Genomic DNA, 26334 nt, shown 5'->3' with positions numbered 1-26334 from the left:
CCGATCCGCCTCGCTGCGTGATGACGTCATGCGGGGCGGGGCGTGCGCGCTCCCGGCGCTTCCGGGTTCCCCGGCCGGAGACGCGGAGCCGGTGAGCGGGGGGGGGGGCACCGGGGGCGGTGGGGCCTGACGGGAGGTGCGGGGTGAGGGGGGCCCGTGGGGTGCGGAGGGTGCGGGTCTGACAAGGGGTGCGCGGTGGTGGGGGTGCAGAGTGACGGGGGTCTAGCAAGGGGTGCAGGGCGCCCATGGGGTGCGGGGTGCTGAGGGTCAGCCAGGGGTGCGGGGGATGGGGTCTGGCAGGGGGTGCAGGGTGGTGCAAGCGAGCGCTGCTCCCCCAGCTCCCCACGGCCGCTCACCTCTCCCCAGAGCCGGGCAGGCCCTGATCCCTCCCCAGCCACCCGGATGCCCCCACAGCCACCCCGGGCAGCCCCCGGCCTGCCCGTGCCAGGCCCCACACGCCTGGGCTGGGCTGCGCTGCCCAGCCAGCAGCCTTGGCCCCTCATTCCTCCTCTCCGTGTCCCCCGTGGGGGGGACAGCAGGTCAGATGTGCCTTTCCATGGGGCCCCGCTGGGGGTTGGTGTCTGGTCCTCAATTCACTCTCTCCAGCGCTGACACCCCAAGTCTCTCGGCCTGTTCCTCCCACCAGCCAGAGATCCCAGCACCTGTGGGATCCTTACAGCTTTCCCTGACTTATCATGTGTTACATTCTCGGTAAATCACGTAAAATGAGCAGTTGCAAACAAGCTCTGGGTAACTCTTGTGTAAAACACAGAGATTAAAAAGCCTATTCCTCATTGCCTTCCTCACAGCGACTACTGTCCCCCTGCCAAGGGATGCGAGCCACCCGCCCAGCCGGATGGCACCACAAACATCCACGGGGAAACTCCAGTGCTGGGAATCCAAAGCAACACAAAAAGTGGGAGTATAAACCTGGGAACATCTTGCCTCAACACGCTGGGGCTTTCACAACCTGCTTGGCCCATGCATGGCGGCTCCAGCAGCTGCAGCACCACGGAAAATCAACCCCAGCTCTCCCTGTGGCTCCGGCAAATTGTAGCCTGGTGCAGGAGTAGGTAACAGGCTGAAGGAAATCCCCTGTTTGGAGTGTTTGGAAGGCACAGTCTCACATCCAGGCTGGGAGCCCAGTGGCTGCCCTTCCTCCCCCGGCTGCTCCTGGGCCCCCACGGGGCAGAAGCTGGACGGGTTCATCGTTGGTGATGCTTCTCTGGCCACCACCAGGTTTGTCAGCTGTGACAAATAGGGACGAGGGTGGTGTGATGGTCCCATCCTCACTCCATGCTTGTGTTCCTGCCCTGGGAATCACAGCGCTGCTGCTTCAGGCTGGGCACAGGGAAGGAGCCAAAGTGGGACCATGAGGGTCCTGCTGGGGCTCTGTCCTGTCCTAACCCTCGCCGAGCTGTTCCCAGGGGTTTTATCCTCATAGCAGCCAATCCCCATGCCATGACACTGGCTTTCCTGCTCCTGGGCTGCCTCTGGGCCCAGCTTGCACTCAGCTCTGTGTGGAAAGCAGGAGCTGTGTGGGAGGAAAGTGCTGTCCCCACAGTGGTCCTTGGACCCACTGTGCCACCAGAGCCCCCACGTCCCCAGGTCGGAGGGTGACTGGCACAGCACTCGTGTTTGGAAAATGACTGGCTCCACGTTCAGGCCTTGAGTCACCGCTCACGCTGCCATCGTGGGCTGTTGTTTTCCATCCCAGAGCACGGGCAGTGACCTGCTGTTTATTTATAACTCCCAGAGCGTCACTTCTTGGGAGACCGAGGAGCCGAGCTCTGGGACAGGGGCTCTGTTCTGCTGACAAGAGCCTTGATTCCAGCTGTTCTCAAGGAATCTGGCTGGTTTGCAGCAGTTTGGGAAATCAGCAGCTCTGCCCTTGCACCGTGACTCTCCTCGTGGGTAGGTCGGACTCCCTGCCTGGAGTTGTTCCTCACTTGTTTGCTTTGTGTTGTTTCACCCTGGGAGCTGCTGGGGTGGTGACTGCTGGGAAATCCAGTGCATTTTCTCTGCTGTAGCTGTGCTTGTCTCTGTGTTTGCACATCTGTCCCATCTCTTATCTTCTAAGATCACAAGGATCAGCCGTGGCTTTCCAGGATTTGCCTGGAAGTGCTCCAGAGCCCTCTGGTTCTTTCTAGACCCAGCACCAGGGCTGCTGTTCCGATTTCCCTGTGTTTCACCAAGATTTGTTAGATGAAATCCGCCTCAGAGCTGCTTCCTTGCACTTGTTATTCAGGAAAATGCTATGCCGACAGAAGTGGTGCCATGTGGATTCATGGCGCTGGAACAAACTGGTTGGACTGGTCGTGGTGGGAGTGGAGAGTCCCATGGTGAAGGTGGTGGGTTGTCCTCCTCAGCTCTCGCCTCCTGCAGGCACTGGGAGAGGTCATGCTGGCAAAGGAGAGTGTTTGGGGGGGAGTAACTTTGTAAAACTTAGACCAGGTCTTTGTAAAACTCAGGTGAAGTCTTTGCAAAACCTCTGCTGTCAGCCCTTTCCCTGCAACCAGCTCGGGACTCCAGGGTGGTCCTGGAGCTGGAACACCTGTGCTGCCTTGCTGGGCATGAGAAATGCCACCCTGTGCCCCCCGTTGGGTCTCCCACCCTTGGGTCTCCCCCCTCAGATCTCCCACCCTCAGGTCTCTTACCCTTGAGTCTTCTCCCACACCTGGGTCTCCTCTCACTCCTGGATCTCCTGCCCTTGGATTTCCCACCCTTGACTCTCCCATCCGTGGGTCTCCCACCTGCAGTGTCTCGGGGATGATGTGTCTCTTGTCCTCAGGGAGGTGGTGGGGAAAGGGGCAGAGGCTGCCCAGCCCTGAGGAACCTCCTGGGTGGAGGGCAGAGATGGGAGTGGCTCCCTGTGGTCCTTGTCAACCACTGCTGCCACTTCAGGGGCCCCTCGTTCCCCCAACCACCCAGCAGCCCCTGAGCCAGAGGTTAACTGTCCTGTAGTCCCTGTGCTCCCCCCATTTCTGTGTTGCAACACAAGGAGAGGAAATCTTATGACAAGTCACAGCAAAAACAGTTTCGTTTTCTCTGAAATCATCTGTGAACCCTGGAAACACTGAGGGTCCGTGCTGAATTTGGCCCCAAGGAGCTCTTGTCCTACTGCTCTCAGCAGGGCCAGCTGGGGTGGTACCTGCACAGGATGCTCTGAGTCTGGGATGTTCCAGGTCTGGGATACTCTGGATTTGGGCTGCTCCAGACTTGGGCTACTCAGAGTTTAAACTGTTCCAGATCTGGGCTGCTCCAAACTTGGGCTGCTCTGGGTTTGGGCCACTCCAGAATTGGGCCACTCTGGGTTTAAACTGCTCCTGATTTGGACACTGCTGCCTTCAGGACTGGCTGTGGCCATGCAGGAGCTGCTCAGCAAACCATGGTTCTGCCCAGGCTTGGCAGGAGAGGGGCAGGTTGATACTGTCAGCTCTGCTCAGGGAAAGCTCTGGGGATTTTGTGTTGGCTTGCAAATAAAACCTGAGACATCAATGCCATTCCAAGCCTTTTGGCAGATCCAACCCTGCGGCGAACAGCTGGGCTCTCCTCCTCCATTTGGATGGCGAGTGATTCCAACTTCAGGGAATAGCTCAATAGGACAAGGTGGAATGGTTTCACACTGACAGAGGAGAGGATTAGATGGGATATTAGGAAGAAATTCTTCCCTGGGAGGGTGGGGAGGCCCTGGCACAGGGTGCCAGCTGTGGCTGCCTCTGGATCCCTGGAAGTGTCCAAGGCCAGACTGGACAGGGCTTGGAGCACCCTGGGACAGTGGAAGATGTCCCTGCCCATGGCACGGTGTGGCACTGGGTTGTCCTTAAGGTCCCTTCCAGCCCAAACCATGCTGGAATTCTATAAATAAATTCCTTCTCTAGCCTCTCATATTCTTAGGAAGCTGTGAGCAGTAGCAGATGCTGGAGCAGCTCTCGGACCCCATTCCATGCCAGGCCCTGCTGTGTTTGGTGAGGGATGGGGTGAGGGATCCAGCCATGGGTGAGAGATCCAGATGTGGTTGATGAGGGATCCAGCCGTGCCATGAGTGTCCTGCTGGCACCACACGCTCTGCTCAGAGGCTCCAGGCACAGCTGGGTTTCGCAGACGGCTCCAAGGGAGGAGCAGGGCAGGAAGCCAAGAGTCAGAAGTCAAAGGTCCCTTGTTGTCTGCAGCCCTGCAGTGGCAGGTGACCCGACCAGGCTGCCCAGACTGCTCAGATCAGGTTTTTCCAGGGTTTGCTGTAGCAGGAGGGCACTGATTTTCCTCTGTCTCCCACCAAAGCAGCAGAGCAGCCCTGGCACCCCCCAGCATGGGGAGGTCCTGGGATTCATGGGGTTCATGGAGAACCAGAAGCCTTCCAGTACTTAGAGGGGCTCTTAAAAAATGTGGAGAGGGCTTTACGTGGGCAGACAGTGACAGGACAAGGGAGAATGGGTTTAAACTGAAAGTGGAGATTCAGATGGGAATTCCTCCTGTGAGGGTGGGCAGGCCCTGGCACAGGGTGCCCAGAGAAGCCGTGGCTGCCCCTGGATCCCTGGCAATGTCCAAAGCCAGGTTGGACATTGGGGCTGGGAGCAGCCTGGGACAGTGGAAGGTGTCCCTGCCCATGGCAGGGGTGGCACTGGGTGGGCTTTAAGGTCCTCTCCAACCCAGACCATCCTGGGATTCCATGATTCTTTCCCATCTCCCCAGCCAGTTCTGTGCTGATAGGGTCTGTCCCAGCAGGGTTTGGAGCAGCATCACTCCTCTGGCATGTGACAGAGAGCTGAACTGCTGTCACCTCTCCCCAGGCTCTGTTAGCGGGTCACACCCCTTGTCCAGGCCACCTAATGCCACTCCCATGGTTTTTGAGTGCCTTTTTCAGGCTCAGACATTCCAGGTGGCACAGGGACAAGGGCAGCAGTCCCTGGCCATGCCTGTGGCACTGCTGGCCAGACCTGCCTGGCAGCTGCCCCAGCCTGGGGGCTGCCTGAGGGCCCCTCCCAGGGGTTCATTACTCTCTCCTGGTCTCTTGGCCCTGCTCTTTTTTGCCTGAAACACTCCTGGTCCCTGGGAATTGTCCCTGGGAACCACGGTACCTTTCCAGGTCAGTCACTCCCAGCTCAGATCCCACCGTGCCCTGGCCGTGGGCACCTGCAGAACGCCTCAGGGCAGGATCCATCCCTTTTGGGTGCCACCAGGAGCCCTTTCCCTGGCAGGTGAGTGGCGTGAGACCCCTGGGTGCTCAGCCATGCCCTCCTTGTCCCACAGGTGACATGTGAAGGCAGCGCGGGGAGCGGCAGCAGCGGAGATGCATTCCAGCCACCCCGAGGACCCCAAGGAAGCCATCCAGGTGAGCCAGACCCCCCCCAGTGCTCCCCAGACAGCTCCCAGGGCAACTCCAGGCACTGCTGGGGTCAGGTAGGACTTGTGAGTGCCGCCAGCTGGGACTGGGATGGTTTATATTGGGATTGGGAAGGGGTCCTTGATGGTTTGTCTGGGTTGGGGGATTAAAGGAAATAAGGGGTGTGTGGGTTAAATCACACCTTGGCCTTTGCAAGACTCCACGTGGGGCAGGGAAGGTGCTCACTCTGATACCTGGATGAAGGAGTGTTGTCCCCCCCAGTTTGGGGTCTCTTCACCCAACCTTGGGAATCTAAACCCGTTCAACAAGCAAAGTTCAACAGCAACAGTTAAACCCAAGTGTTTAATTCATCCCATGGATGAATCTGTGCGTGACTGATAAAATCATCCGCACTCTTTAACCTTCTCAGCCCTCAGTGCTCCTTCCTTGGGGCAGCAGACCTGGGGGGCAGCTGGAAAAGCTGGAAAACAGCACCCCAAATAAGGGACACACTCCCCTGGCTGTTGCCCTTGAGCTACAGCTGCTGGGAATCTTATTTAGATGCTGAAAAAAATATCCCAGGCTGGAAATTTAATATGAGTTTGTACAGCCAACCCAGGCTCGAGTCAAAATCTGCACAGCCCTGCTGAGGGAACATTCAGCATTTGCTGGGAGGTGAAACATGGATGGTTTGGCTGGAATCTGACGAGGAATTTGTGGTGTTTTCCAAGCGCCTGCTGGGAAACACAACTGTGATTTAAAATAAGGTTGGTTGAGACACCCAGGCTCAGCTGCTTTAGGAAAAATCCTCTCCACCGGTGTGAAATTGTTAAATTCACCAAACTTGCTGCTTTCAACTGGTGGAAGAGGAAGTAAAGCTGCTGGAAGGCAAAATTCCGACATCCCAGCTTCAGAACCCATTGAGTCTCTCCGAGGGCAGCAGTTAAACCCCAGTGTCCTTCCAAACCCCGCTGTTTTGGGGGCCCGTCCCTGGAGGGTTTACCCAGCACAGCCGCTGAGGTCGATGACTTTGATTTCTGCTGCTGGCCCCATGTCACATGTCACATGTCACATGCTGCTTGGGCTGACCTGCACGAGCTCAGGGGATGTGTTCCCTCCTCTTGAGTTTCTCCTTTCTCACCCACACTTAATCCTCATGTTTCCCCCAAAGGAGTGCCTGGAAAGAACCAATTCCTTTTTTCCCATCCTGTTAAGCCATTTGCTGTCTGTTGCTCTAAAGGCAACCCCAGTTCTGGAACACCAGCTAAAATTGCATAAGTTATTATTTTTATAACAAAATAAGCCAGATTCCAGGAGTGTGAGTTCCCAGCTTGACCGGTTCAGCCGCTGCAAAGGTTGAGGATGAGGGAGGAGTGGCGTGATGCTTCACTGTGGATAAGCCTGACTGTTTTTGAGCTCTTTTACATTTAATCCTTCTTAATACTTTCACTTTTATAATCCAAACCTGCACCTCCTGTCTTGCAGCTGATCAAGAAGCAACTGGTGAATGCCATCAAGGCTCTGCAGAAGCAGTACGTGAGCTCGGACGCCGTGGTCACCAGCGATGACAGCAACGCCAACACGCTCTGCAGCGCCCTGGAAGCTGTGTTTGTGCACGGGCTGAAGGCAAAGCACATCAAAGCAGAGAGTGGGGGGAAAGGGAAGAAATCCGGGGGTCGGGGCCCCCTCCCCCAGCCAGTTTTTTGGGGCCTGCTGAAGAGCATCACGCACCGGTGAGTGGGTCTTGCTGCTGACAGGGATTCGCATGCTCAGGTTTATCCCTTCTTTTGGTGCCGTCAGATTCGGGGAATGAGGAGGATGGTTCGATGGACAGATGTGTCTCTACCCCATCTGTGTGCTCAGTCCCTTCAGCTGCAGGGACCGATGCTCTCACAGGGCTTTGGGGGGGCTGCTCAGGACCCTGGGAGATGGAGGGAGTAGAGTGAAGCCCCGCGTGCCAAGAGGGGCTGAGCCCCCACATCCCCTCTCAGCATGTGCCAGGGGTGAGCTGATGTCCCCAGAAAGTCAAGGATTGAAACTGAAGGCACACCCCTTTCTTATTTATTTCTGTGTGCGAGGCTGGATGTCTGGGCCCTGTGGAACCCCAGTGACCACACTGGTGTCCGGCAGCAGCTGCTTATGGGATGCACAACACAGGGATCTGGGCTCTCTCCTAACCTGGATCAGCCAGGACTGGTTGGCCCCATTTCCCCCTGCCCCAACCAGCCTTTGAGGAGGTCTCTCCTGAGTCATCACTGTTTACTGGGGTTTTCTGAGCCACTCCCTGAGTCAAGTTCACCCACAGTAAATAACAACCCACACACAAAGTGTTCTGAAAGCCTCATCCAGCTCCATCACCGACTCCTGAATTATGAAAGAGCAGATGAAAATAGCTCTTTCACATGCTGTGGGGGATATTTTTGTGCCCTTTGAAGGCTTTTCTCTTCTGTCTTGAGAGACAGATTAAAAAAGAAATCTTACAAAACCTTTGCTCTGGTTTTTGAGGTGTGTGCAGTGAGCTGGGAGTGAGGAAGATCAGGGAGCGTGGTGTCGCTGTTAGATTTTAGGGAAGAACAGCTGAATTCAGGAGTTTGGGATTGCTTGAGCTCAGCCTCAGCCACATTGTTTCTTGGGGGCTGCCACAACAGTTTTCACTGTGTTTTGGCTGCTTTTAAATTTGAAGTGAGGATTTAGACACATGATTGTAACCAAGGAGGATCCAGCCAGCACAAACCCCACAAATTCACAGGGACAGCAGGAATTCTCCCTCTGCATCCTTGCCCGGTGCAAGCAATGGGTGGGAGATGCCTCTGGTCAAAGAGAGGAGGAGCAGCCAGAGGCACCGCAGAGCTGCCTGGGGTACTTACCAACATGTTTAGTTTGGGGCATTCAGGAGCCATTTCCCTCCATGGAAAACCACACTTTCCATGAAGGAGGGAGATTTTCCACAGCCGGTTTTATCCCAGCTCCTGAACTCCCTGTAGCAGAGCAGGTTGGGCAGTGTCTGATGGAGACTCAGGCCCTCCTGAACCCCACGATGGACCAAAACAGAGCTGCTCACTCCTGTTCTGTTCTTTTTCTTCCTTGCCCAGGAATATTGTCTCGGAGCTGGAACAACTGATGTTTATCAACACAGACGTGGGGCGCTGCCGGGCCTGGCTGCGGCTGGCGCTGAACGACGGCCTCATGGAGTGTTACCTGAAGCTGCTGCTGCGGGACCGGGCCCGGCTGCATGAGTACTACCAAGCACCAGCTCTGCTCCTGGACGCCGAGGAGTGCGAGTTTCTCCTCTGCTACTTGCAGGGTTTATCGTCCTTGACCTTTGAGCTCTCCTACAAGTCAGCAGTTCTGAATGAGTGGACCGTAACCCCGCTGTCCCTGTCGGGTCTGTGTCCCGTGTCTGAGCTGCTGGATCCCCTCACGTCCTCAGCCTCCGAACCCCGCAGGAAAGCATCGCTGGGCTCCATCTCCCAGTCCTCGGGGTCGGATGAGATTGAGATCCAAGCCCCTGTCCTGCCCATCAGCAAAGCCAGCAGCAAGATCAAGCTCACATCGTCCTCGCTGAGCCTGAACACCACGAGCTCGTCCCAGCTCTCGTCCAGCCTGGGCTCCGACAGCCTCCCCCCGGTGCCCTGCACCCGCAGCCCCGAGCGCGGCGAGGAGCCGCTGTCCTGCGACTCCGACCTGGGCACCGCCACCGCCGAGGACCTGGACAGGTCCCTGCAGGAGTGAGTCTCCCCACATCTCCTCTCTGAAGGGATTTTTGATCCTCTCTGGGCTCTGGTTGTTTTCTCTCTGTAGGCAGGAAGGCTTTCTCCCTGCTTGCCTTTAACAAGCTCTTTTTCCCTCCTGGAAGGAGCTTTTGTTCTTTTTGTGAACCGCTCAGCACGGCTTGCTGAGACCCTGCTGCCACTGCAAATGAGCTCACAGCCACTGAAGTGTGTGTGTCCTCTTTACCAGGGCAGAAACGTCAGAAAAATGCTGCTCCCTGGTTTCAGGAATGTCACATCTTCCTGGTGTACACTGGGGGATGCTCCAGGGCTTTCCACAGGGGGAAAGAAATGAGTTTGGTCACAGAGAAGGGTTGTAATTTGCAGCTTTGGCAGATCATTCAGAGAGAGAGGTTGTTGGTTTGTCATCCTTGTGATTTATTCCTGCCAAGCATCCAGCACAAAGATTTCCAGAGTTATGTAAGCTCTGAGTAATCTGTAAATATTTTGCCTGCCACCTTTAGAGTGTGACTCTGAGGGAGCCGAGCCTCGGGGTGATGCCTCTTCCCAGTCTTCAGGAAGAGTTGGAGCTGCAGGCTGTGCTTCCCCATCTATAACAGCATCATTCCCTTCTTCCAGGATTTTGCATCTTCCAATAATCCTGGAAGAACCTGCCTTGACTGGATTAAACTCATGATGGAGATGCTCCTTTGAGTTTTAATCTTGGGCTGGTTTAATTCTGGGGCTGGCAGCGGTCTGCGACCACGGGAACAGCCAATTCTCTGGCCAGGCTCCACTGTTAATTGCTCATTAATGGAAACAATTGGAATTTGGCACATGGTCCAAGGCTGGATTCATGTCCAGGAGCTGTACATGGGGCTGGGGCTGTGGGGAGCACCCAGTGCTGTCCCTCCATCCACCAAATTAAAACCCATTAATGGGTGTAATTGGGAAATGCTCCCTTCGCAGGCAGCGTCCTGCTCCATGCTGTGGGGCTGACGCTGCTCTGTGGGGCACAAATCCCACATTTTTCTGTTGGCATCACTGGGATGATACCGTGCTGCCAGCCCACAGAGGCCAGCGGTGATGCTGAACTCTTTTTACATGGTTACAGTGTGCAATAACAGGGGGGTTTTATAGGTTTTGGTTATTGAGCTGCCTTCAAACCCATCACTTTTCCATTTCAAGGGTGTTGTCCGAGTTCAGCAAGGCCAGGCCAAGCCCAGAGGCCCCAGAGGGACGGCTGCTCCCCAGCGTGCTGGGCTGCTCCCCCCGGCCTCCCCCGGGCCCCCCGGTATCGCCTGCCCGCCCGGCACCGACCCATGGAACACACCAGGAGCCTCCCCCCAGCAGTGCCAGCTCTGCTCGGACAGGAGACCCCACGCCCCCCAGGCAGGGGAATGGAGATGCCAGCGGCACGTCCAGAATTCCGGCCCCTCAGAATGGTCTGGGCAGAGCAGAGAGCAGCGGCAGCGAGGGCAGCCAGGCAGCCCAGCCCCACGGCCCAGTACCTGCTCTCACCCCTGCTGGGCTGTCCGGTAGGTGCCACAGCCCCTTCCCTTCCCTTCCCTTCCCTTCCCTTCCCTTCCCTTCCCTTCCCTTCCTTCCCTTCCCATGCTCAAGGGAAATAAAACTGGGGACAGCTCTGATAGGCACTGCTGTTCTAGAATCAGGGAATCCCAGAATGGTTTGGGTTGGAAGGGACCTTAAAGCCCATCCAGTGCCACACTCCTGCCATGGGCAGGGACACCTTCCACTAGACCAGGGTGCTCCAAGCCCCGTCCACTTGGCCTTGGACACTTCCAGGCACAGATTTCTCCAAACTCCCATCATCTGTGCTGCTCCCACTTGGCTATCAGTGATGGTTCCAACCCCATGGAGCCGTGGTTGTGCAGCTGCTTCAGGAGAAACTGGATCAAAGTCTCTATTCCCTGATGAAAGAGGCACCAAAGCTTTTGAAGCCGCCCTGGCCTGTCAGTCACCCCTCTCCAGGAGCAGCTGTAGCAGGAAGTTTGGGGTTTCTTAGGGATATCTGGAGAGGGGTGAGCTCTCACACAAATCTGGCCATGGACTGTGTGCAAGCGATAAAACAGCCCCGGAGTCGAGGTTCTCAGGGGGACTTTTCTTCATTTATGGTCCACGTAAGAGGAGGGAAAAGGGTTCACTGGACAGGAAACAAAGTCGTTTCCCAGTGGGAAAATCCCCTGCAGCACATCTGTTCCCAGAGCAGGATGGCATTCCCGGTGTTGAGCCTGAGCAGCAGCGGATTTCCCCTGCTGCCAGCAGGAGCTGATCCACATCCATGAGCTTCTCTTTTTAGGAAACTCTTTGAACAGCCCTGTCCTCTGTGTAATTTGTTACTGACTGTTCCATCCTGGTTCCCATTGTTTCCATGCTGGTTCCCATCCTTTCCATGCTGGTTCCCATCCTTTCCATGCTGGTGAGGGTAGGATATACCTCACACCCCCCAGACCATTCCTCCTTTTGCTCTCTGCTCCTCTTAGTTCCCTCCCGCTTATCCCGTTTCCGCTGCTTCCTCGTGGCCTGGAGCCAGTTTGACCTAATCTATGTATAACATACTGTGTCAACAGGAAATTCCCCCTGCTCTCCATGACTCATGGAGCGACCTGCATTCCTGCCCCAGGAGTAATCCAGGAGCCGCCACCCCGTGATCCTCCCCGCAGGGTGGTGACAGCTCTTGTGCTGTCACTTCGGTTGTTATTCAAAATAAAAGGATTTTGGAAGGCCGGGAAGGGGAGTTGAGAGGACATTCCCATTGGGATGCAGCCCAGGAAGGATCTAGGAATGCTGCTCCCTTTTGCCAGGGCACTGAGCTGGATTGTTTTTCCCTCCTGGTGTTTGCTCAGGGACCTTGTCCCAGAACCTTGCTCCTTTCAGGAGGAATTTCTTCACTGAAAGGGTGGTCAGGCCTTGGAAGGGGCTGCCCAGGGAGCTGGTGGAGTCTCCATCCCTGGAGGTGTCCAAGGAACAGCTGGACATGGCACTCAGTGCCTTGGCCTGGCTGCCAAGGTGGGGATTGGGCACAGGATGGACTCAAAGGGCTTTTCTCCCTTAATGATTCTGGGATTCTTGTAGCAAGAAAAGCTCCTGGAGAAGCTACAGCCACATTTTCTTCAGCTCATGGATCTCATCCCCTCCTGGGATGCAGAGAGAGACTTCTTCTGCCTTCCCTGCCTTATTTTCCCCTGCACAGCCCAGGCCCCTGTAGTATCCTCTTGTGAGCCATGGGTCTCTGTTTCACCCTGGACACCTCTGTGCCTCTTCCCATCTCTGTTTTTCCTGGTGCTGCTGCTCCAGCTCGTGCCCCTCCATGGCAGGGCTGGAATTTCACCCCCGTCAGTAAAACTCTGTGGCCCTGTGGTCGGTGCAGGGAATGTGCTCTCCTTCCACAATGACTTTAGGGGGAGAGAATAGATTGATTTGGGGCTTTATTATCCCACCAGAATATGATCCCAGTGTTTTCCAGCTGTGGACACAGTTCCACAGATCGTTCTCTGATTGGAGGGAGCAGGGGAGCCATCACCTGCGAATGGCCAGCAGAAAATCAGTCATGGAATGGTTTGGGGAGGAAGAGACCTTAAAACTCATCTAATTCCCAACCTCCTGCCGTGAGCAGGGACACCTTGCATTAAATCCCACACATCAGTGCCTAGGATTTGGGCTGCGCAGGAGCAGCCCCCGAGGAGGGGTTGCTGTGGATGTGTGTGTTTGAGTGGCACTGGGTGTTTGATGAGCTTAATAATTCATAATATTTCTTTTTTTTAATAGACGAGCTGGATCTCAGAAGATGATTTCTACAGACCTTCCCCAGGAGAGGGCAGTGGGAGCACAGCCAACACCAACGGCTTCGGGCCAGAGGGGGACAGTGAGGAGCCAGCCCTGGGGCTCATCAGTGCTCTGGACTTGGAGAGGCTCTCAGTGCCATCCTCAGACACTGGGAAGCCCAAAATGTCCCCAGAACGGGAGCAGAAGGGCTTCAGCGTGGTGCACCGCAGGCAGATGGGTACGTGCCACCTCCTGCTGCCCTCGTGCTCGGGGGCTGTTCCAGGTGGGGCTGGGCTGTCTGGGGAGAGCTGCTGGCTGGTGTGAGCTGATGGCAGCACTGGGAGCTACAGAGGGCAGTGGAGCAGCTTCCCAAGGCATTGCTGAGCCCAGGGAGGCTCTGGTGGGAAGCAGTTTAGTGGAGAGTGTCTGTCCACCCTGCATGACACCTTTCCTTTAAATCCCACTTGTTCCCAGCCTCAAAACCCAAATGCAGGTGGACAATGATGGAGACCAAGGTCCTGTCAGCTCCTACCCCAGCCCACCACGTACCAGCACTGGCTCTCACCCCTGCCATGCCTCTGGGTGCTTGGTTTGAGCCCCTCTTGGCTTTTCTCTCCTCACTGGCTTCCCCACTCTCACTTAAACTGAGCCGTCTTTTGCCCCAGGTCTTTCCAACCCTTTCCGGGGGCTGCTGAAGCTGGGCAGCCTGGAGCGGCGAGGAGCCATGGGGATATGGAAGGAGTTTTCCTGCGAGCTGTCCCCGCTGGAGCTGCGGCTCTTCCTGGACCATGAGGACCGCATCTGCGTGGAGAGCTACTCCCTGCTGCGCTGCGAGTCCCTGGTGCTGACCCACTCCGACGGCCGCTTTGAGCTGGTTTTCCTGGGGAAAAAGCTCTTCCTCCGAGCCCCTTCCCAGGATGAGGCTGAGGACTGGCTGGACAGGATCCGCGAGGCGCTGCGCAAGTGCCGGCCACAGCTGGAGGAGGAGGAGGACTGGGAGACTCTGGAGAATACCGAGGATGGAGGCGAAGCCCAGCCTGTCCAGGGCGATTCCAGTGCTCTCCAGTACAGTGACGTGCCTGGGAACAGCTTGGACTGGACTGCAGCTCCAGAACCAGAGCTGGATGCGATCAAAGAGGCTGTTCTGTACATGGATGTGGACAAAACCTGGGTCCCATTTATTTTTTCCCTGTCTCTAGAAACTCTGAAGTGCTTTAAAATCAGGAACAATGAAAAAGTTTTAAGCAACAGTTACGGTATAGGGACCATCCAGGACATCCTTCCAGACACGAGCCTGGGGGGACCCTCCTTCTTCAAGGTGATCACCTCCAAGGCCGTGCTGAAGCTGCAGGCTGAGAATGCAGAGGAGGCGGCCTCATGGAGGGAGCTGGTCCGAGAGGTGCTCATGTCCTACCTGGAGAGCGCCGAGGAGGCGCTGACCCTGGGGGCAGCTTGGATGGGCACTCCCAGGTCGTCCTGAAGAACATCGTGAAGGAAAACGGCTTCTTGTTGCAGTACTTGGTGGCCATCCCCATGGAGAAGGGCCTGGACTCGCAGAGCTTCATCTGCGCAGGTACAGAACCATGGAATGGTTTGGGTTGGAAGGGACCTTAAAGCCCATCCAGTCCCACCCCTGCCATGGACAGGGACACCTCCCACTGTCCCAGGGTGCTCCAAGCTCTGTCCAAGCTGGTATTGGACACCCAGTGGTCCAGTTGGGTATTGGACCCAATTGGATGGGGATGGGGCAGCCACAGCTTCTCTGGTTTCCCAGGAATCCCAGCAGCACAAGATGCCCTTGGTGGGGCTTCATGTCCCCAGTCAGGGGCACCTTTGGTGTCCTGTGGGCACAGGGTGAGTCCCCCACGCCGAGCCCCCATCCCTCCCCAGCCCAGTCCAACTGGGATGTTACTGGGCTCCCATTTAAGATGCTTTCAGTACAGACAGTGGGGAACTGGGGTTGAAGCAACCAACCTTAGGTGGATCAGGAAGCTCAGGACTCTCTTCCTGGGCATTTTGAGGCCCCAGCCTGTGGGGAAAGTGCAATCTGGAGCAGTTTTTCCAGTAAGGCAGCACGAGAGCAGGGATTGCCATGGGTGTGACGGGCTGATTTTGCAAAACAATAATTTACCCTTCCCCTGACGCCTCTCAGCACGCGGGGAGGTTCTGGTGGCACCTTCACTGACCTCCACAGGAGCTGTAATTTGCTCTTTACCTCACTAAGTTAATTAAATTTCAGATTTCTCTCCTGCTTCAATTATATTTCTTGTACCCTCCAGCAGATTGGGTTTTTTCTTTTAATCTCTCTCCTTTTTTTATATAATATTTTTTCTGGTCTGTTTGGTCTCTGCCTTCCTTCCAGGCTCTGTCCTGCATCTTCCACCTCCCCACAGCTGGAAGCAACAAGGCAAAAAGACAAATTCCCAGTTTTTCTGTGTAGGTTTTATTCAGGGATCTGCCTGCCCTGCTTTCACCCCGCTCCCCAGCCTGACACCTGATGTGTTCCCTTCCATCTCAGGGTAATGAGCAATAAAGGCTGGGTTTTATTATTAATTCAGAAAGCAACACATGATCTCCATGAATATTTTGGGGGAGTGAGCTCCAGCTACTCCAGAGTGCAGTGCATGGGGTAATAAAGCCGAGATGGGTTCCCCACTGCTATAATAAAGGGTTTTTGGGTTAATCCATCCTTGCAGATGAGGGTTTGGTACCCTGTGACAGCAGCAGAAAAGAAAAGGGCTGAGTGAAGGCAGAATAGTGCAAAGCTACTGGTGCAGGTGATGGGGCAGCAGGTGGGATTGAGGCTCTTCCCCAAACCACTGGGATGCTGCCAGAATTCACTTTTCCTGAAAAAAAAACCACAAACAATTGAACCACTTGATGGATAAGAGTGGGTTCAGGGATAGTTCAGCCTCCTTTTTATGGAGAAAAAGTGAAGCAGCAACTGTTGAACCATCACAGTCCTAAATTCATGAGGAAGGGGCTGGAGGCCTCGCACTGAACGTCCTACAGGTGCTTTAGGTGCTCTCTACCCCTTCCCAAAACTTCCTTGTCCAATTCCATGCTGCCAAAAGTTTCTCCTCATCCCGGCAGAGGTGGGCAGAGGCTGTGGGCAGCACGGTCCCCTCTCACTCCCTGCTCCCGCAGGCTGCTCCCGCCAGATCGGCTTCTCCTTCGCCAGGCCCAAGCTCTGCGCCTTCTCTGGGCTCTACTACTGCGACAGCTGCCACCGGGACGAGGAGACCGTGATCCCCTCCCGCCTCATCCACAACTGGGATCTGACCAAACGAGGGGTGAGTCCTGGGCTGGGTCCCTGCAGGGAGCAGGGAAACGCTCCAGCATCTGCTTCCTGAAGGTCCCTCTGGGCATTCCCTGGGCTGGAAGTGCCCACTCCAAACCTCCCTCCGAGCTCGCTCTGGGGCTGCTCCTTGGTCAGTGTCCACCTGTCCCCTCTGTCTGTGCCCCAGGTGTGCAAGCAGGCCCTGAAGTTCCTCACGCAGATCCGAAACCAGCCGCTGATCGACCTGAAGCTGGTCAACGAGAGCCTCTACGAGCACGTGGAGAGGATGGGGCGGATCCTGCGCAGCCGGGAGCAGCTGAAGCTGCTGGGGGATTATCTCATCATGTGCCGCAGCGGCGCCCTGAAGGAGCTCAGCAAGCGGTGAGGTCCCTCCCGGGGTGACATTCCCCTCTCTTGGCACCCTGGTGGTCTCCTGGTCCTCCTCCTTACTCACCATGGGAGCAGGAGTGGTGCTGCCAAGGCTCAGGGTGACTTTTCCCTCCATGTCATCTGCTCTAAGGAGTTATCCGTGTGTTGGCTGGGTCAGCACAATGAGCTGTGACTCAGGAAGCACCTTCCTGGCTGAGGAGCTTCTGGCTGGACAGGAAACACCTGGCAAAATAGATGAGATATTTATTTTCTTTTTCCCCCCGCTTTGAAATGCTCTCACGTGATTTCCAGTGGCAGGATTTGGGATGTGAAAATGGGCTCTGCAGTGATTCACTTCAAGAGGCTGCTTCATCCAGGCTCCTCCTTGCTCCAAAGCTGTTGGAGGTGTGGTGGAAACCATCTACCCCGTTCCTCTCTGTGCTTCTTTGCAGGCTTGATCACAGGCATTACCTCCTGGAGTGTCCCCACAAATACAGTGTGGCTGATCTGAGGCAGGTGAGAGCTGTGCATGGTCACAGAATCCCAGAATGGTTTGGGTTGGAAGGGACCTTAAAGACCACCCAGTCCCACCCCTGCCACCCAGTTCCACCTCCCCCTAGACCAGGTTGCTCCAAGCCCCCTGGCCCAGCTGTAGGGGTTTTCCAGGTGAAAACACCCCGATGTCTCTGTGGGTGCCATGTGCTGCTCCTTCAGCAAGAGGTTCCCAGCAGTTGGGTTTTTCAGTGATTCCCAAGCCGGGAGCCCCATCCTGGCAGGTTGTGGGTGCTGCTCTCAGCCACCCAGGGTCCCACTGCGTGCCAGGCGTGTGGGGGTGGGGTTGTTTTGGGGGGCAGCCTTGCCTTCAGGTGGCAGCCCAAAGAATGGGTGTGACCCAGCAAACCCCGCGGGGCCGGGCTCCAGGAGCGCTGACCCCTGTGTCCCCCAGATCGCCGACGGCGTCTTCGAGACCTTCCTGCAGTCGCTGCTGCAGTTTGCGTCCCACCACGTCTACAGCTGCGACCTGTGCACCCAGCGCGGCTTCATCTGCCAGATCTGCAACAGCAGCAGCATCATCTTCCCCTTCGAGTTCGACACTACCACCAGGTGAGAGAGCCACCTCTGCCCATCCCACCGCAGCCAGGACACCCAAGGGCACAGCCAGGACACCCAAGGGCACAGCCTGGCTCCTCCAGGAGCACCAAACAACCCCTGAGTTCTGCTCGGGGTCTGCATTTCCAAGGCATGTGGGGGATTGAAAATGGCTCTGAGGTGGTTGTGCATCCTCGTGATGCCCATGACCTTGTGGTTTCCGTGTCCTCAGCCATGGGAACCATATTGTGGTGCCCATGTCCTCGTGACAGCTGCATCCTCATGGTGCCCATGTCCTCGTTGGAGCCATGTCCTCATGGTTCCCCCATCCTTGTGAGACTCATCCTCACAGTGCCCACATCCTCATGCCCATATCCTCATGGGACCCATCAGCCCCAAGATGCACCAAACCAAATCCAGGCTGTTTGGGGCAGGAGAGGACTGTCCTCACAGAGCCAAGATGGCACCAAGAGAGGTGGCTTTGCAGACTGAAGATGCAGAGCCACCAGCATCTTGCTGTCAGCCTGCAAAAGCCTTGCTGGGTGCTGGGTGCCAGGGCAGCCAAGGGGCTGGAGGAGGAGGAGGAGAGGAGAAGGAGGAGAAAGGTTCTGCGTGTCCCTGTCTTGCTCACCAGGCCAGTGCCTCTCCCATTCAGGGTCGGTTGTGACCCCTTGCAGGGGCTGCAGGACGGAAGGGGAAGCAGCAGTGGGACTGTCCTACATCCCTCTGCAGCCATGGAGGGAAGGATGGACACAGGGACACAGAGTTCATAGAATGCTAGAGTGGTTTGGGTTGCAGGGACCTTAAAGCCCACCCAGTGCCACCCCTGCCATGGCAGGGACACCTTGCACTGTCCCAGGCTGCTCCAAACCCTGTCCAGCCTGGCCTTGGACACTTCCAGGGCTGGGGCAGCCACAGCTGCTCTGGGAGCAGAGATGGAGGGTGGGCAGCACTGTGGGATGTGCTGGGAGAGGCTGAGGATGTTCCCAGCAGGAGAAGGGTGATGCTGGCTCTCACTGAGGTTTTCCCCTGCCCACAGAGCTCCCATCCCTCAGAGGCAGGGACCTGTCCTGCAGTGAGGTCAGCTGTGGGTCAGGATGCAGCAGCTGGACAGAAGTTGCAATCAGGATGGGGATGGTGCTAGAGGGGAGCTCTTATCCCCACCACCATCAGGGTTTCCTGAAGAAATCAAACCCTTCCAGCCCAGGAGCCTGCTCTCCTGTAGGTGGAGAGATCCACATCTCCATGGTTATGTCATTGAATCGTGGAATCATTCAGGCTGGAAAAGCCCTGTCAGATCATCAAGTCCAGCTGTTCCCCCAGCACTGCCAAGGCCACCACTGACCCATGTCCCCAAGTGCCACATCCACATGGCTTTTAGATCTCTGCAGGGATGGTGACTCCATCACTGCCCTTGGCAGCTGTGCCAGAGTTGGACAACTCTTTCAGTGAAGAAATTTTCCATAATACCCAACCTAAACCTCCCCTGGGGCAACTTGAGGCTATTTCCTCTTGTGCTGTCTTATCCTATTTGGCATTGAGCACAGTCCTGGCAGAGAGATTTCACAGGCTGATGAGCTGCGTGGCCTCGCTTTGCCTGGCAATCCATAAAAGTGAGCAGCAACACCCAGAACCTGCAGAAAATATCGAGGATCCGTGGGTGCTCCATGTGTTACAGAGCTGCGAGTGTTTCCGTGGAGGAGGAGCAGCGCTGGTCGCTCCCCTCCCTGCCAAGGGGACAGCGCTGAGCTCATTATCGAGGACAACAACATCCCCGGGGGACCGATTTTCCCTGGAAAAAGAGCAGCCGGACTCTGGAAAGTGCTGGCACGCAGGGCTGAGCTGGCTGGCGGCCAGCCGGGGGTCTCGTGTCCCGTGGAGCCGAGCTCTGAAGTTTGTTGACGTCTTTCTTTTTCACACTGACGGAGGAGGCTGTGCAGCAGGAAAGCGGCTCAGCCGACATCCTCGCGGAGCTAAACGCGGCTTCCTGCCCCTCTGCCCGCCCCGGGGCCGCCGGGTCACAGCGGCACTCGCTGCAGGATGTGTCTGCAGCGCCTCAAACAATGACCCCGCCAGCGCAGGACCCTCTCCTGCTCCGGCAGCTCGGGGGAGGTGGAGGCAGGAGATGCCACTTCTCACTCGGAACCACACTGGGTAAAACCCGGCTTCCCAAATCTCCCCACACCTGGGGAGCAGCCACAGATCTGGAGAGGTCACGTGGAAGTGTGTTCCACCGGGGAAATGCTTATTTTCCATCCCAAATCCCGCCTGTCCATGCACGAGCCTTTCCCTCTCCTGAGTCCTTCAGGGTTTGCAAGCTCCTCTCCGGAGCAGGATTTGGCCCCAGCTGTGATGCCGTGGTCCCTTTCCTGGCACTGCCAGCTGTTTCTCCACCCCTCTCCCACGTATCCTTTGGGGAATTAAGGTGTTCGGTGCTGTTCACACATGGATTGTGCACAGGTATTTGCACAGGGAAGGTAAATCTGGCTGCCCCAGTGGCATGTGGCTCAGCCACCTTTTGCTGCCACCGAGGAGCTGGGGATCACAACCCAAAAATTGACCTCAGCCCTCATATCAGGGACGTTTCTGCTGGTGACTGAGCAGTGAAACCCCTGCTCGAGCTGGGGTCCTCCACAGGGTGTCACATTCCTGCTGCTGCTGAGCCAGATCAGGGAGCTCCAGCACCTCCGCAGAGTGACCTGCTCAAGGGCAGCTTCCTCCTGGCTGTCCATCCCTTCCCTGCAGCTCCACTGTCCCCACAGTGTCCCTGCCACGTGCGGGTCCTGCTGTCAGGGTGGGGGTCCCCCACCCTAGCCATGGCCAGCAGAGGGTCCCCAACAGCGATGCTGTCACAGGGGTCGGTGTTGAGGGATCAGCGTCAGGTGCCAAGTGGTCTCTGTCACAAGAGTCGATGTCCAGGGTTTGGTGTCTCAGGGTTCGTTGTTGCCGGGGTTGTTGTCACGCCCTCGAAGCTGCGCTCGGCGCTGGGAGAGCAGGGCACAAACCTCAGCTCAAACCTCACTCTCGTCTCTCTCTCACACATTGGCAGCGCCCACCATGCTCCTTCCGGCCGAGCCGCTGCGCTCGGAGCTGCCGGGGGGATGAGGAGCTGCTGGGGTGGATCTTCCGCTCGAGCAGCTGCTGCTCCTGCGCTCGAGGCTCGTCCTGAGCCGGAGCCGCGGCTGGGGCTCTGCTCAGCGAGTGCTCAAAACATACCAGGACAGGGAAGTGTCTCCTGGTTCAGTGGGGGAAGTTTGGTCTTTGCTCTGACGTTACCAACACAGTGGGTTTGTTTTTTTCCCTCTTTTCCCAGGTGCAGCGAATGCAAAACGGTCTTCCACCGGGACTGCCACGCCCGGGCCCCGTCGTGCCCGCGCTGCGAGCGGCGGCAGCGGTACCAGCGGCGGCTGGAGGCCGGCACAGAGCCCAGCCTGTAGCCTAGCACTGCCCTCGACACTGCCCGCGGGATGGGGATGGCGGGAGGGACAGAGCAGAGCCCCCCTGCCTGAGAGCCCGTCATGTGCCTGGCCCTGCCCTGGGGACAGGGACAGTGTGGGGTGGGTGCACCTGCCCCACAGAGGGACCCTCTGCCCACCCAGGGCCGAACAAGGGGGGTGGAAAACTCCATCCCCCTTCACACTAACCGGGTGCTGTTCCCTGTCACCCTCCGGGTGCCAATGTCCCCTCCCAGTGGAACCCAGCGGCTCTCCACGGTGTCATCCCAGAATTCCAATCAAGGGTGTGGAGAACTGACATTGATCAAAGCTCTAGATTTTTAGGATGTTCGATACTGAAAACTGGTATTTTTTTACATGGGGGTTTTGCACAACTGGGCTGCTCTGGGTGATGGAGCCGCGCAGGGAGGGGACAAATTGACACTTGTGCCTTTAGGGACCTGCGCGCCCCCGGGGGACCGTGGGTGCCCCGAGCATCTCCCGCTCCGAGCCCAGCCAGCGCCGTGGCCGCTGAGAAGAGCCAGGGAGAGCCGGGCCGCTCCTCCCTGCCTGCTGCTTCTCATCCTCGGGAGAAATTTTATTTTCCTTTAACCCCTCCCCACGCAAAAATAATTAAAGTCTATTTAACAACAAGTGAAGTGATTTCTGGGTTTGCTTCTCTGCAGTGGGACCAAATCACAGGTTGAACCTGACACGGTGTCTCTGTGGGAAGAGGGTAGGGAATGGGTATGCTGCCTGTCCCTTATCCTCTGTCCTCCATCCTCCCTGCCCATCCTCCAGGGTTTTGCTTGGGAAACTGGTTGGGGGACCCTTCCCCATTTTCCTTCCCGTCTGCTCCCCACTGGTGTCAGCCTCTCCCATCGTTATTTTCCCTGCGCCCATGTGCCAGGAGGACTTCGGGTGTGCCCACCAACACAGCAGAACTCCCTGGGGTGTGTGGGGACAAAACCCGGGACAGAACAGCTCCCATGGGGCCCCCCTAATCGGGTCCCCAACCCACTGCCCAGGGAGGCCGTGCCAGATCCGGGAGCAGCGCAGATCCCGGCTGAGCCGCGGGGCTGGGCCCTTCCTGCGGCAGGAACCTCCCGAGGAGCCGTTTCCTCGTCGGGCGGCAGCGGGTCCCCTCCGCCAGCGTCCCTTCCCGCCCGCCGAGGGGAGGAAACGCGCCCCACAACCCCGTGCTGCAGCCGGGGGCCGGGCACCCACCCCGCCGCGGAGCCCGGCCCCGTCTCTCGTCGAGGCGGCGGCGGAAACCGGGCGAGTCGGGACCAGCCCGGCGCGGGCACGAGCGGCACCCGCGGGCGCGCACCCGCCCCAGCGCCGGCCGCAGGTGAGAGCGGGGCCCGGGGGCCCGGGGGCTTCGGGGGCTCAGCAGCTTGGGGCTCAGCGGCTTTGGGGTCTCGGGCATGGTGGTAAGGATGGTGGCGGTGACCCCAGGGCTGTTCCAGCAGGTTCGGGCGGTTTGCGGAGCTGCCGCATAGGGCTGGAGCTCAGCGGGGACCCCGAGGGAGCTGAGCTGGGGGGTCCTCGCCCCAGGACGGGTTGGGCGCTGCCGTCACCTTTTCCCTGCCCCGTGTCCCGCAGGCGGAGGCGCCGGGAGGCCATGGAGGCGGCGGGGCCGGCGGAGGAGGCGCTGGTGCTGGTGGAGTACGGCTTCGAGTACCGCGCCAAGGACGGCACCTTGGTGTCCATCAAACCCAACGAGCGCTATGTCCTGCTCAAACGCACCAACCCGCACTGGTGGCACGTCCGCAGGAGCGGGGACGCCCGACCCTTCTACATCCCGGCCCAGTACGTCAAGGAGCTGCCACCCATCGCCGCCCCAGCCCCGCTTGACCCCCCGCCACCAGGACATGCTGCGACAGAGCCGGCCACGCTCGTCCCTCAGCCCCCGCCAGCCTACGAGTATCGGTTCATCGGCGCCGCCGAGCCGGGCGAGCCGGCAGGAGGGTGCCCGGTGCCCCGCAGGGACTCGATGCTCCAGAGGGACTCGGTGCCCAGGAGGGACTCGGTGTTCAGAGGGACTCGGTGCCCAGGAGGGACTCGGTGCCCAGGAGGGACTCACCGCCATCACTCAGCTCTTTTCGGGTCCTCCGGGGCTGACCCCGCACCCCGCTGAGCCTGTGAGACCTTCGCAGTCCCTGGATGACCTGGCGCGGGTGACACCAGCACCACGCGGTGCCACTGCCATGGGGGCACGGGGGGACCCCCCAGGACACGCTCGCCCGCTCGGGAAGAGCCGCTCCGAGACCCTCTGCGCCTCCGGCAAGGACAGGGACGTGGCCAGGAGGCGGCCGGGGGCCGGCCCCGCGGCTCAGGTACGGTGACATCCCCACTGCTGTCCCCAGAAGCTGCGCTGGGGGGGGGGTAGCGGGTAGGGGTGTTGAGCCTGAGCCCCTCGGCTGATTCAGTGGCCGTGTTCCCCCACTGAGACCTCCAGCACAGGGTGAGGTGACACCCTGGCACCGCAGCCACCGCTGGGACCCCCCAAGTCCCCCCACCGAGCTGACCCCGTGGGACAAACCTGCATGTGACCCCCCCGTACGGGTTTACCAGAATTGACCGTCTCGGGGCTGTGAGTGACCGCCTGCACTGGGGCCCCCCGCACACTCTTCACCCTCAGCCCCCTGCCCCGTGCCTCAGTTCCCCCCTCATGGGCACCCCTGGGCTCTCCCAGCCCCAGAGCCCCGTGGTCCCCGGGACAGGGGGACTCGGTGCCACCCAGAGGGGCTTTGGGGTGTCCCCCTCAGGTTCCCGGAGCGTTCCGGGATCAGAGGAGGCAGAAAGGGGTTAACAGGGAAGCGCGGCAGCTCCTCCCTGCCGGGGCGGGTGCCTCACCTGGGCGCAGCACCCAGGGACCGAGGTGGGTGCTGGGTGCACCCCGGCACAGCCCAGCGCCCCACACCCCAAAGCCACGCTCACCCCACACCAGTAAGTAGCAAAGGGCCCTGCCCAGAGCCCCCTGGGCTGCCCCTCCCCCGGGGTCACCCGAGGGTGGGGCTCCCCCCCGGCTGCTCACCTGCCGCCAACACGGGCTGGGGTACACGGGGTGAGACAGTGACGGCACAGGGGTGGGTCCCACGACCTTGTCCCCTCCTCACTTGTCCCCGAGCACCTCACTTTGGAGTAACCCCAAGCACCTGGAGCACCCCAAGTCTGAGTGTCCTCCACTTCTAGGGGCTGGAGGGATTGTGCCACCTGGGGGAGTTGCTGGAGGAAATGGGGTGTTGGTGGTGGGGGGCTATGTTTTACACCCCATTTTCACCCCATTTCCCCCCATTTCCCACCCAATTTTTACCCCATTTTACACCTTGTGCCCCCAGCTGTGCCCTTTGCACACCCAAGCCTCCGACCCCCTCTGGGGGTGAGCCAGCATAGTCCCCAGCCCGAGTGCCACTACGGGGGCATTCCCCTTCCCTGCCCAAATCCAACCGGTGCCAAAACCATCCGGCATCGGGCATGGCAGGACCATGATCCTGCCACCATGTGCACCCGCCGGGATGGGATGGGATGGAACGATCCCGGTGTTGCGGGGACACAGCAGCCCCAGATCAGCCTTCGGTGGAGCAATGTGACACCAGACGGGGCACCCAAAATTTTCGGGGATCATCCCAGTGCAATTCCTGCTTGCCTGACCTTGGCTTTGCCGGAGGGGATGGCGAGTGGAAGGTTGTGGGGGACGGGTGACAACAACCCCCAGAGAAGCCAATTCCGCCCTGGGCGTCTCTTCCGCTCCCCAAACCCGGCAGGAAGCGGCGGGTGCAGGGCCCGGCTCAGGGCGCCAGCGGTGTTACCGGAGCCTCTCGGTGTCCCCACGGCTGTCCCCACCCCGGTGCCCCCAGTGCTGCCCCAGTGTCACCGCGATGGGTGACCGGGCGCCGGGGGGTCCGCAGCGGGCCCGGAGCAGGGTGCTGCAGCTGCTGCACTTGGGGAAGGTAGGCAGCACCCGAGGGTGCACCCAGCCGGGGGACAGGGGGGTGTTTTGGGGTCAGCCCTCCCCATGCTTCCCCTTGGGTTTCCCTGGGGTTTATGGGCACCGGCGGGTGTCACCATGCCCATCCCAAAGCAGGGAGGGGTACCCGGCCCCCCCAGGGATGAGAACCACCCCAGGGATGCACCCATGGGGAGGAGAGGGCTGGGGGGGCTCCGTGCCAGGGATCCCCCATTGCCACCCCCATGTCCCTCATCCCCAGGAGGAGGGTGACCCCCCCCAGTGGCTTCTGGCCCTGCTCACCATGGGGGGTCGTGGGGTGATGGGGGGAGGATGAGGGGGTTTCATCGAGCTGCTGTCCCCCTCTGATCCAGGGTGTCCCCAAGGACACTGCACCCGCTGTCACCTCCTTCAGGGTGATGGGCAGGGCTGGAGCTGGGACCTTTGTCCCCACAGCCATTAGTGAGAGACTCAGGCTGTAAAACTGGGGAGATCAAAGGGTGCCAGGAGGGGGTTCCCTGCTGGCAGCACCCTCCTGGTCCCAGGGGACACATCCCCCACCCCAAGCAGCCCCACAGTGGGGAGTCAGCCAGGCTGGTGCTGGGGATGTTATTTTGGGATACAGTGGTGGGACTGTCTGGTTCAGCATCCGGCTCTGAGGGGGAGGCCAGGGCTGTGGGTGCTGGAAGTGTCCCAGGGCACAGGTGATGAGGATGCAGGTAATGTGGGTGCTGGTATCGGTGATGTGGGGCAGGAGGTGTCCTGGGGGCTGGTGTTGAGGGTGCTGGGGTGCAAGCGTGGGTGAGATGAGTGTGAGTTTTGGGGTGCTTGTGCTGGGGAGGTGGGAGCAGAGTCTGGGGGTGCAGGGGACGATCAGGCTGGAGGTCTTGGGGCCGCAGATATCAGTGCAGAGGTTGTGGGTGTTCATGGTTTGGGTGCCAATGATGTGGGTGCTGCACACAGCAGGTGATGCAGGTACCAGTGATGTGGCTGTGGATGGTGCAGGTGGTGCATGAGTGGGTACCCATGACACGGCTGTTGATGATGTGGGTGACATGGGTACCAGTGATGGCAGTGCTGATGATGTGGGTGCTGCTGCTGCAGGTGCTGATGATGCAGTGACACGGGCACCGGCGGTGCGGGTGCTGCTGCAGGTGCTGCCCGCAGTGGGTGATGCAGGTGCCAGTGACGTGGTGCTGGCTGTGAGGGTGCCGCCAGCACAGGTGACACGGACAGCAGTGACACAGGTGCTGGCACTGGGGACACCGATGTCTCTCCATGGCCAGTGGGTGTGCTCCCTGCCCCACTCTGGGTGCTGTGGGTGCCCTCTCCACCTCCTAGCCACCTACACCCCATCGTCAGCACCTCCTGCCCCATGCTCTGGGGGGCCC

The 26334-nt window shown here is 58.6% G+C and overlaps 2 protein-coding genes across 2 annotated transcripts; both read left to right on the top strand.

The window, feature by feature from the left end:
- Positions 1-21654, top strand: LOC116435346 (pleckstrin homology domain-containing family M member 1-like). Its single transcript, XM_032091631.1, is given in 15 exon segments — positions 1-91; positions 810-1239; positions 5251-5332; positions 6809-7056; positions 8416-9051; positions 10222-10524; positions 10526-10571; positions 12823-13057; positions 13485-14258; positions 14261-14392; positions 15967-16112; positions 16287-16480; positions 16921-16984; positions 17415-17572; positions 20871-21654. Coding segments are annotated over 13 exon segments (3102 nt in total). The 5' UTR covers positions 1-91; positions 810-1239; positions 5251-5290; the 3' UTR covers positions 20995-21654.
- A 238-nt stretch (positions 21655-21892) lies between these two features.
- On the top strand, positions 21893-23131 carry LOC116455823 (rho GTPase-activating protein 27-like). Its single transcript, XM_032134107.1, has 3 exons — positions 21893-21912; positions 22091-22342; positions 22597-23131. The coding sequence occupies exons 1-3, from the start codon at positions 21893-21895 to the stop codon at positions 23129-23131; spliced, it is 807 nt and encodes a 268-aa protein (XP_031989998.1).
- Positions 23132-26334: the final 3203 nt, after the last annotated feature.

The sequence above is a fragment of the Corvus moneduloides genome, chromosome 26 (genome assembly GCF_009650955.1).
Source record: "Corvus moneduloides isolate bCorMon1 chromosome 26, bCorMon1.pri, whole genome shotgun sequence".
In the NCBI taxonomy this organism is placed as follows: domain Eukaryota; kingdom Metazoa; phylum Chordata; class Aves; order Passeriformes; family Corvidae; genus Corvus; species Corvus moneduloides.
This window is presented reverse-complemented; position numbering and strand designations above follow the sequence as displayed.

Excerpts from the sequence above, each read along its gene's own strand:
- LOC116455823 (XM_032134107.1), top strand. The coding sequence starts at position 21,893 with ATGTGCCAGGAGGACTTCGG. Across the intron at positions 21,913-22,090 it reads ATGTGCCAGGAGGACTTCGG|GAACCTCCCGAGGAGCCGTT; the intron begins GTGTGCCCACCA and ends TTCCTGCGGCAG. Across the intron at positions 22,343-22,596 it reads CGCCCCAGCGCCGGCCGCAG|GCGGAGGCGCCGGGAGGCCA; the intron begins GTGAGAGCGGGG and ends CGTGTCCCGCAG.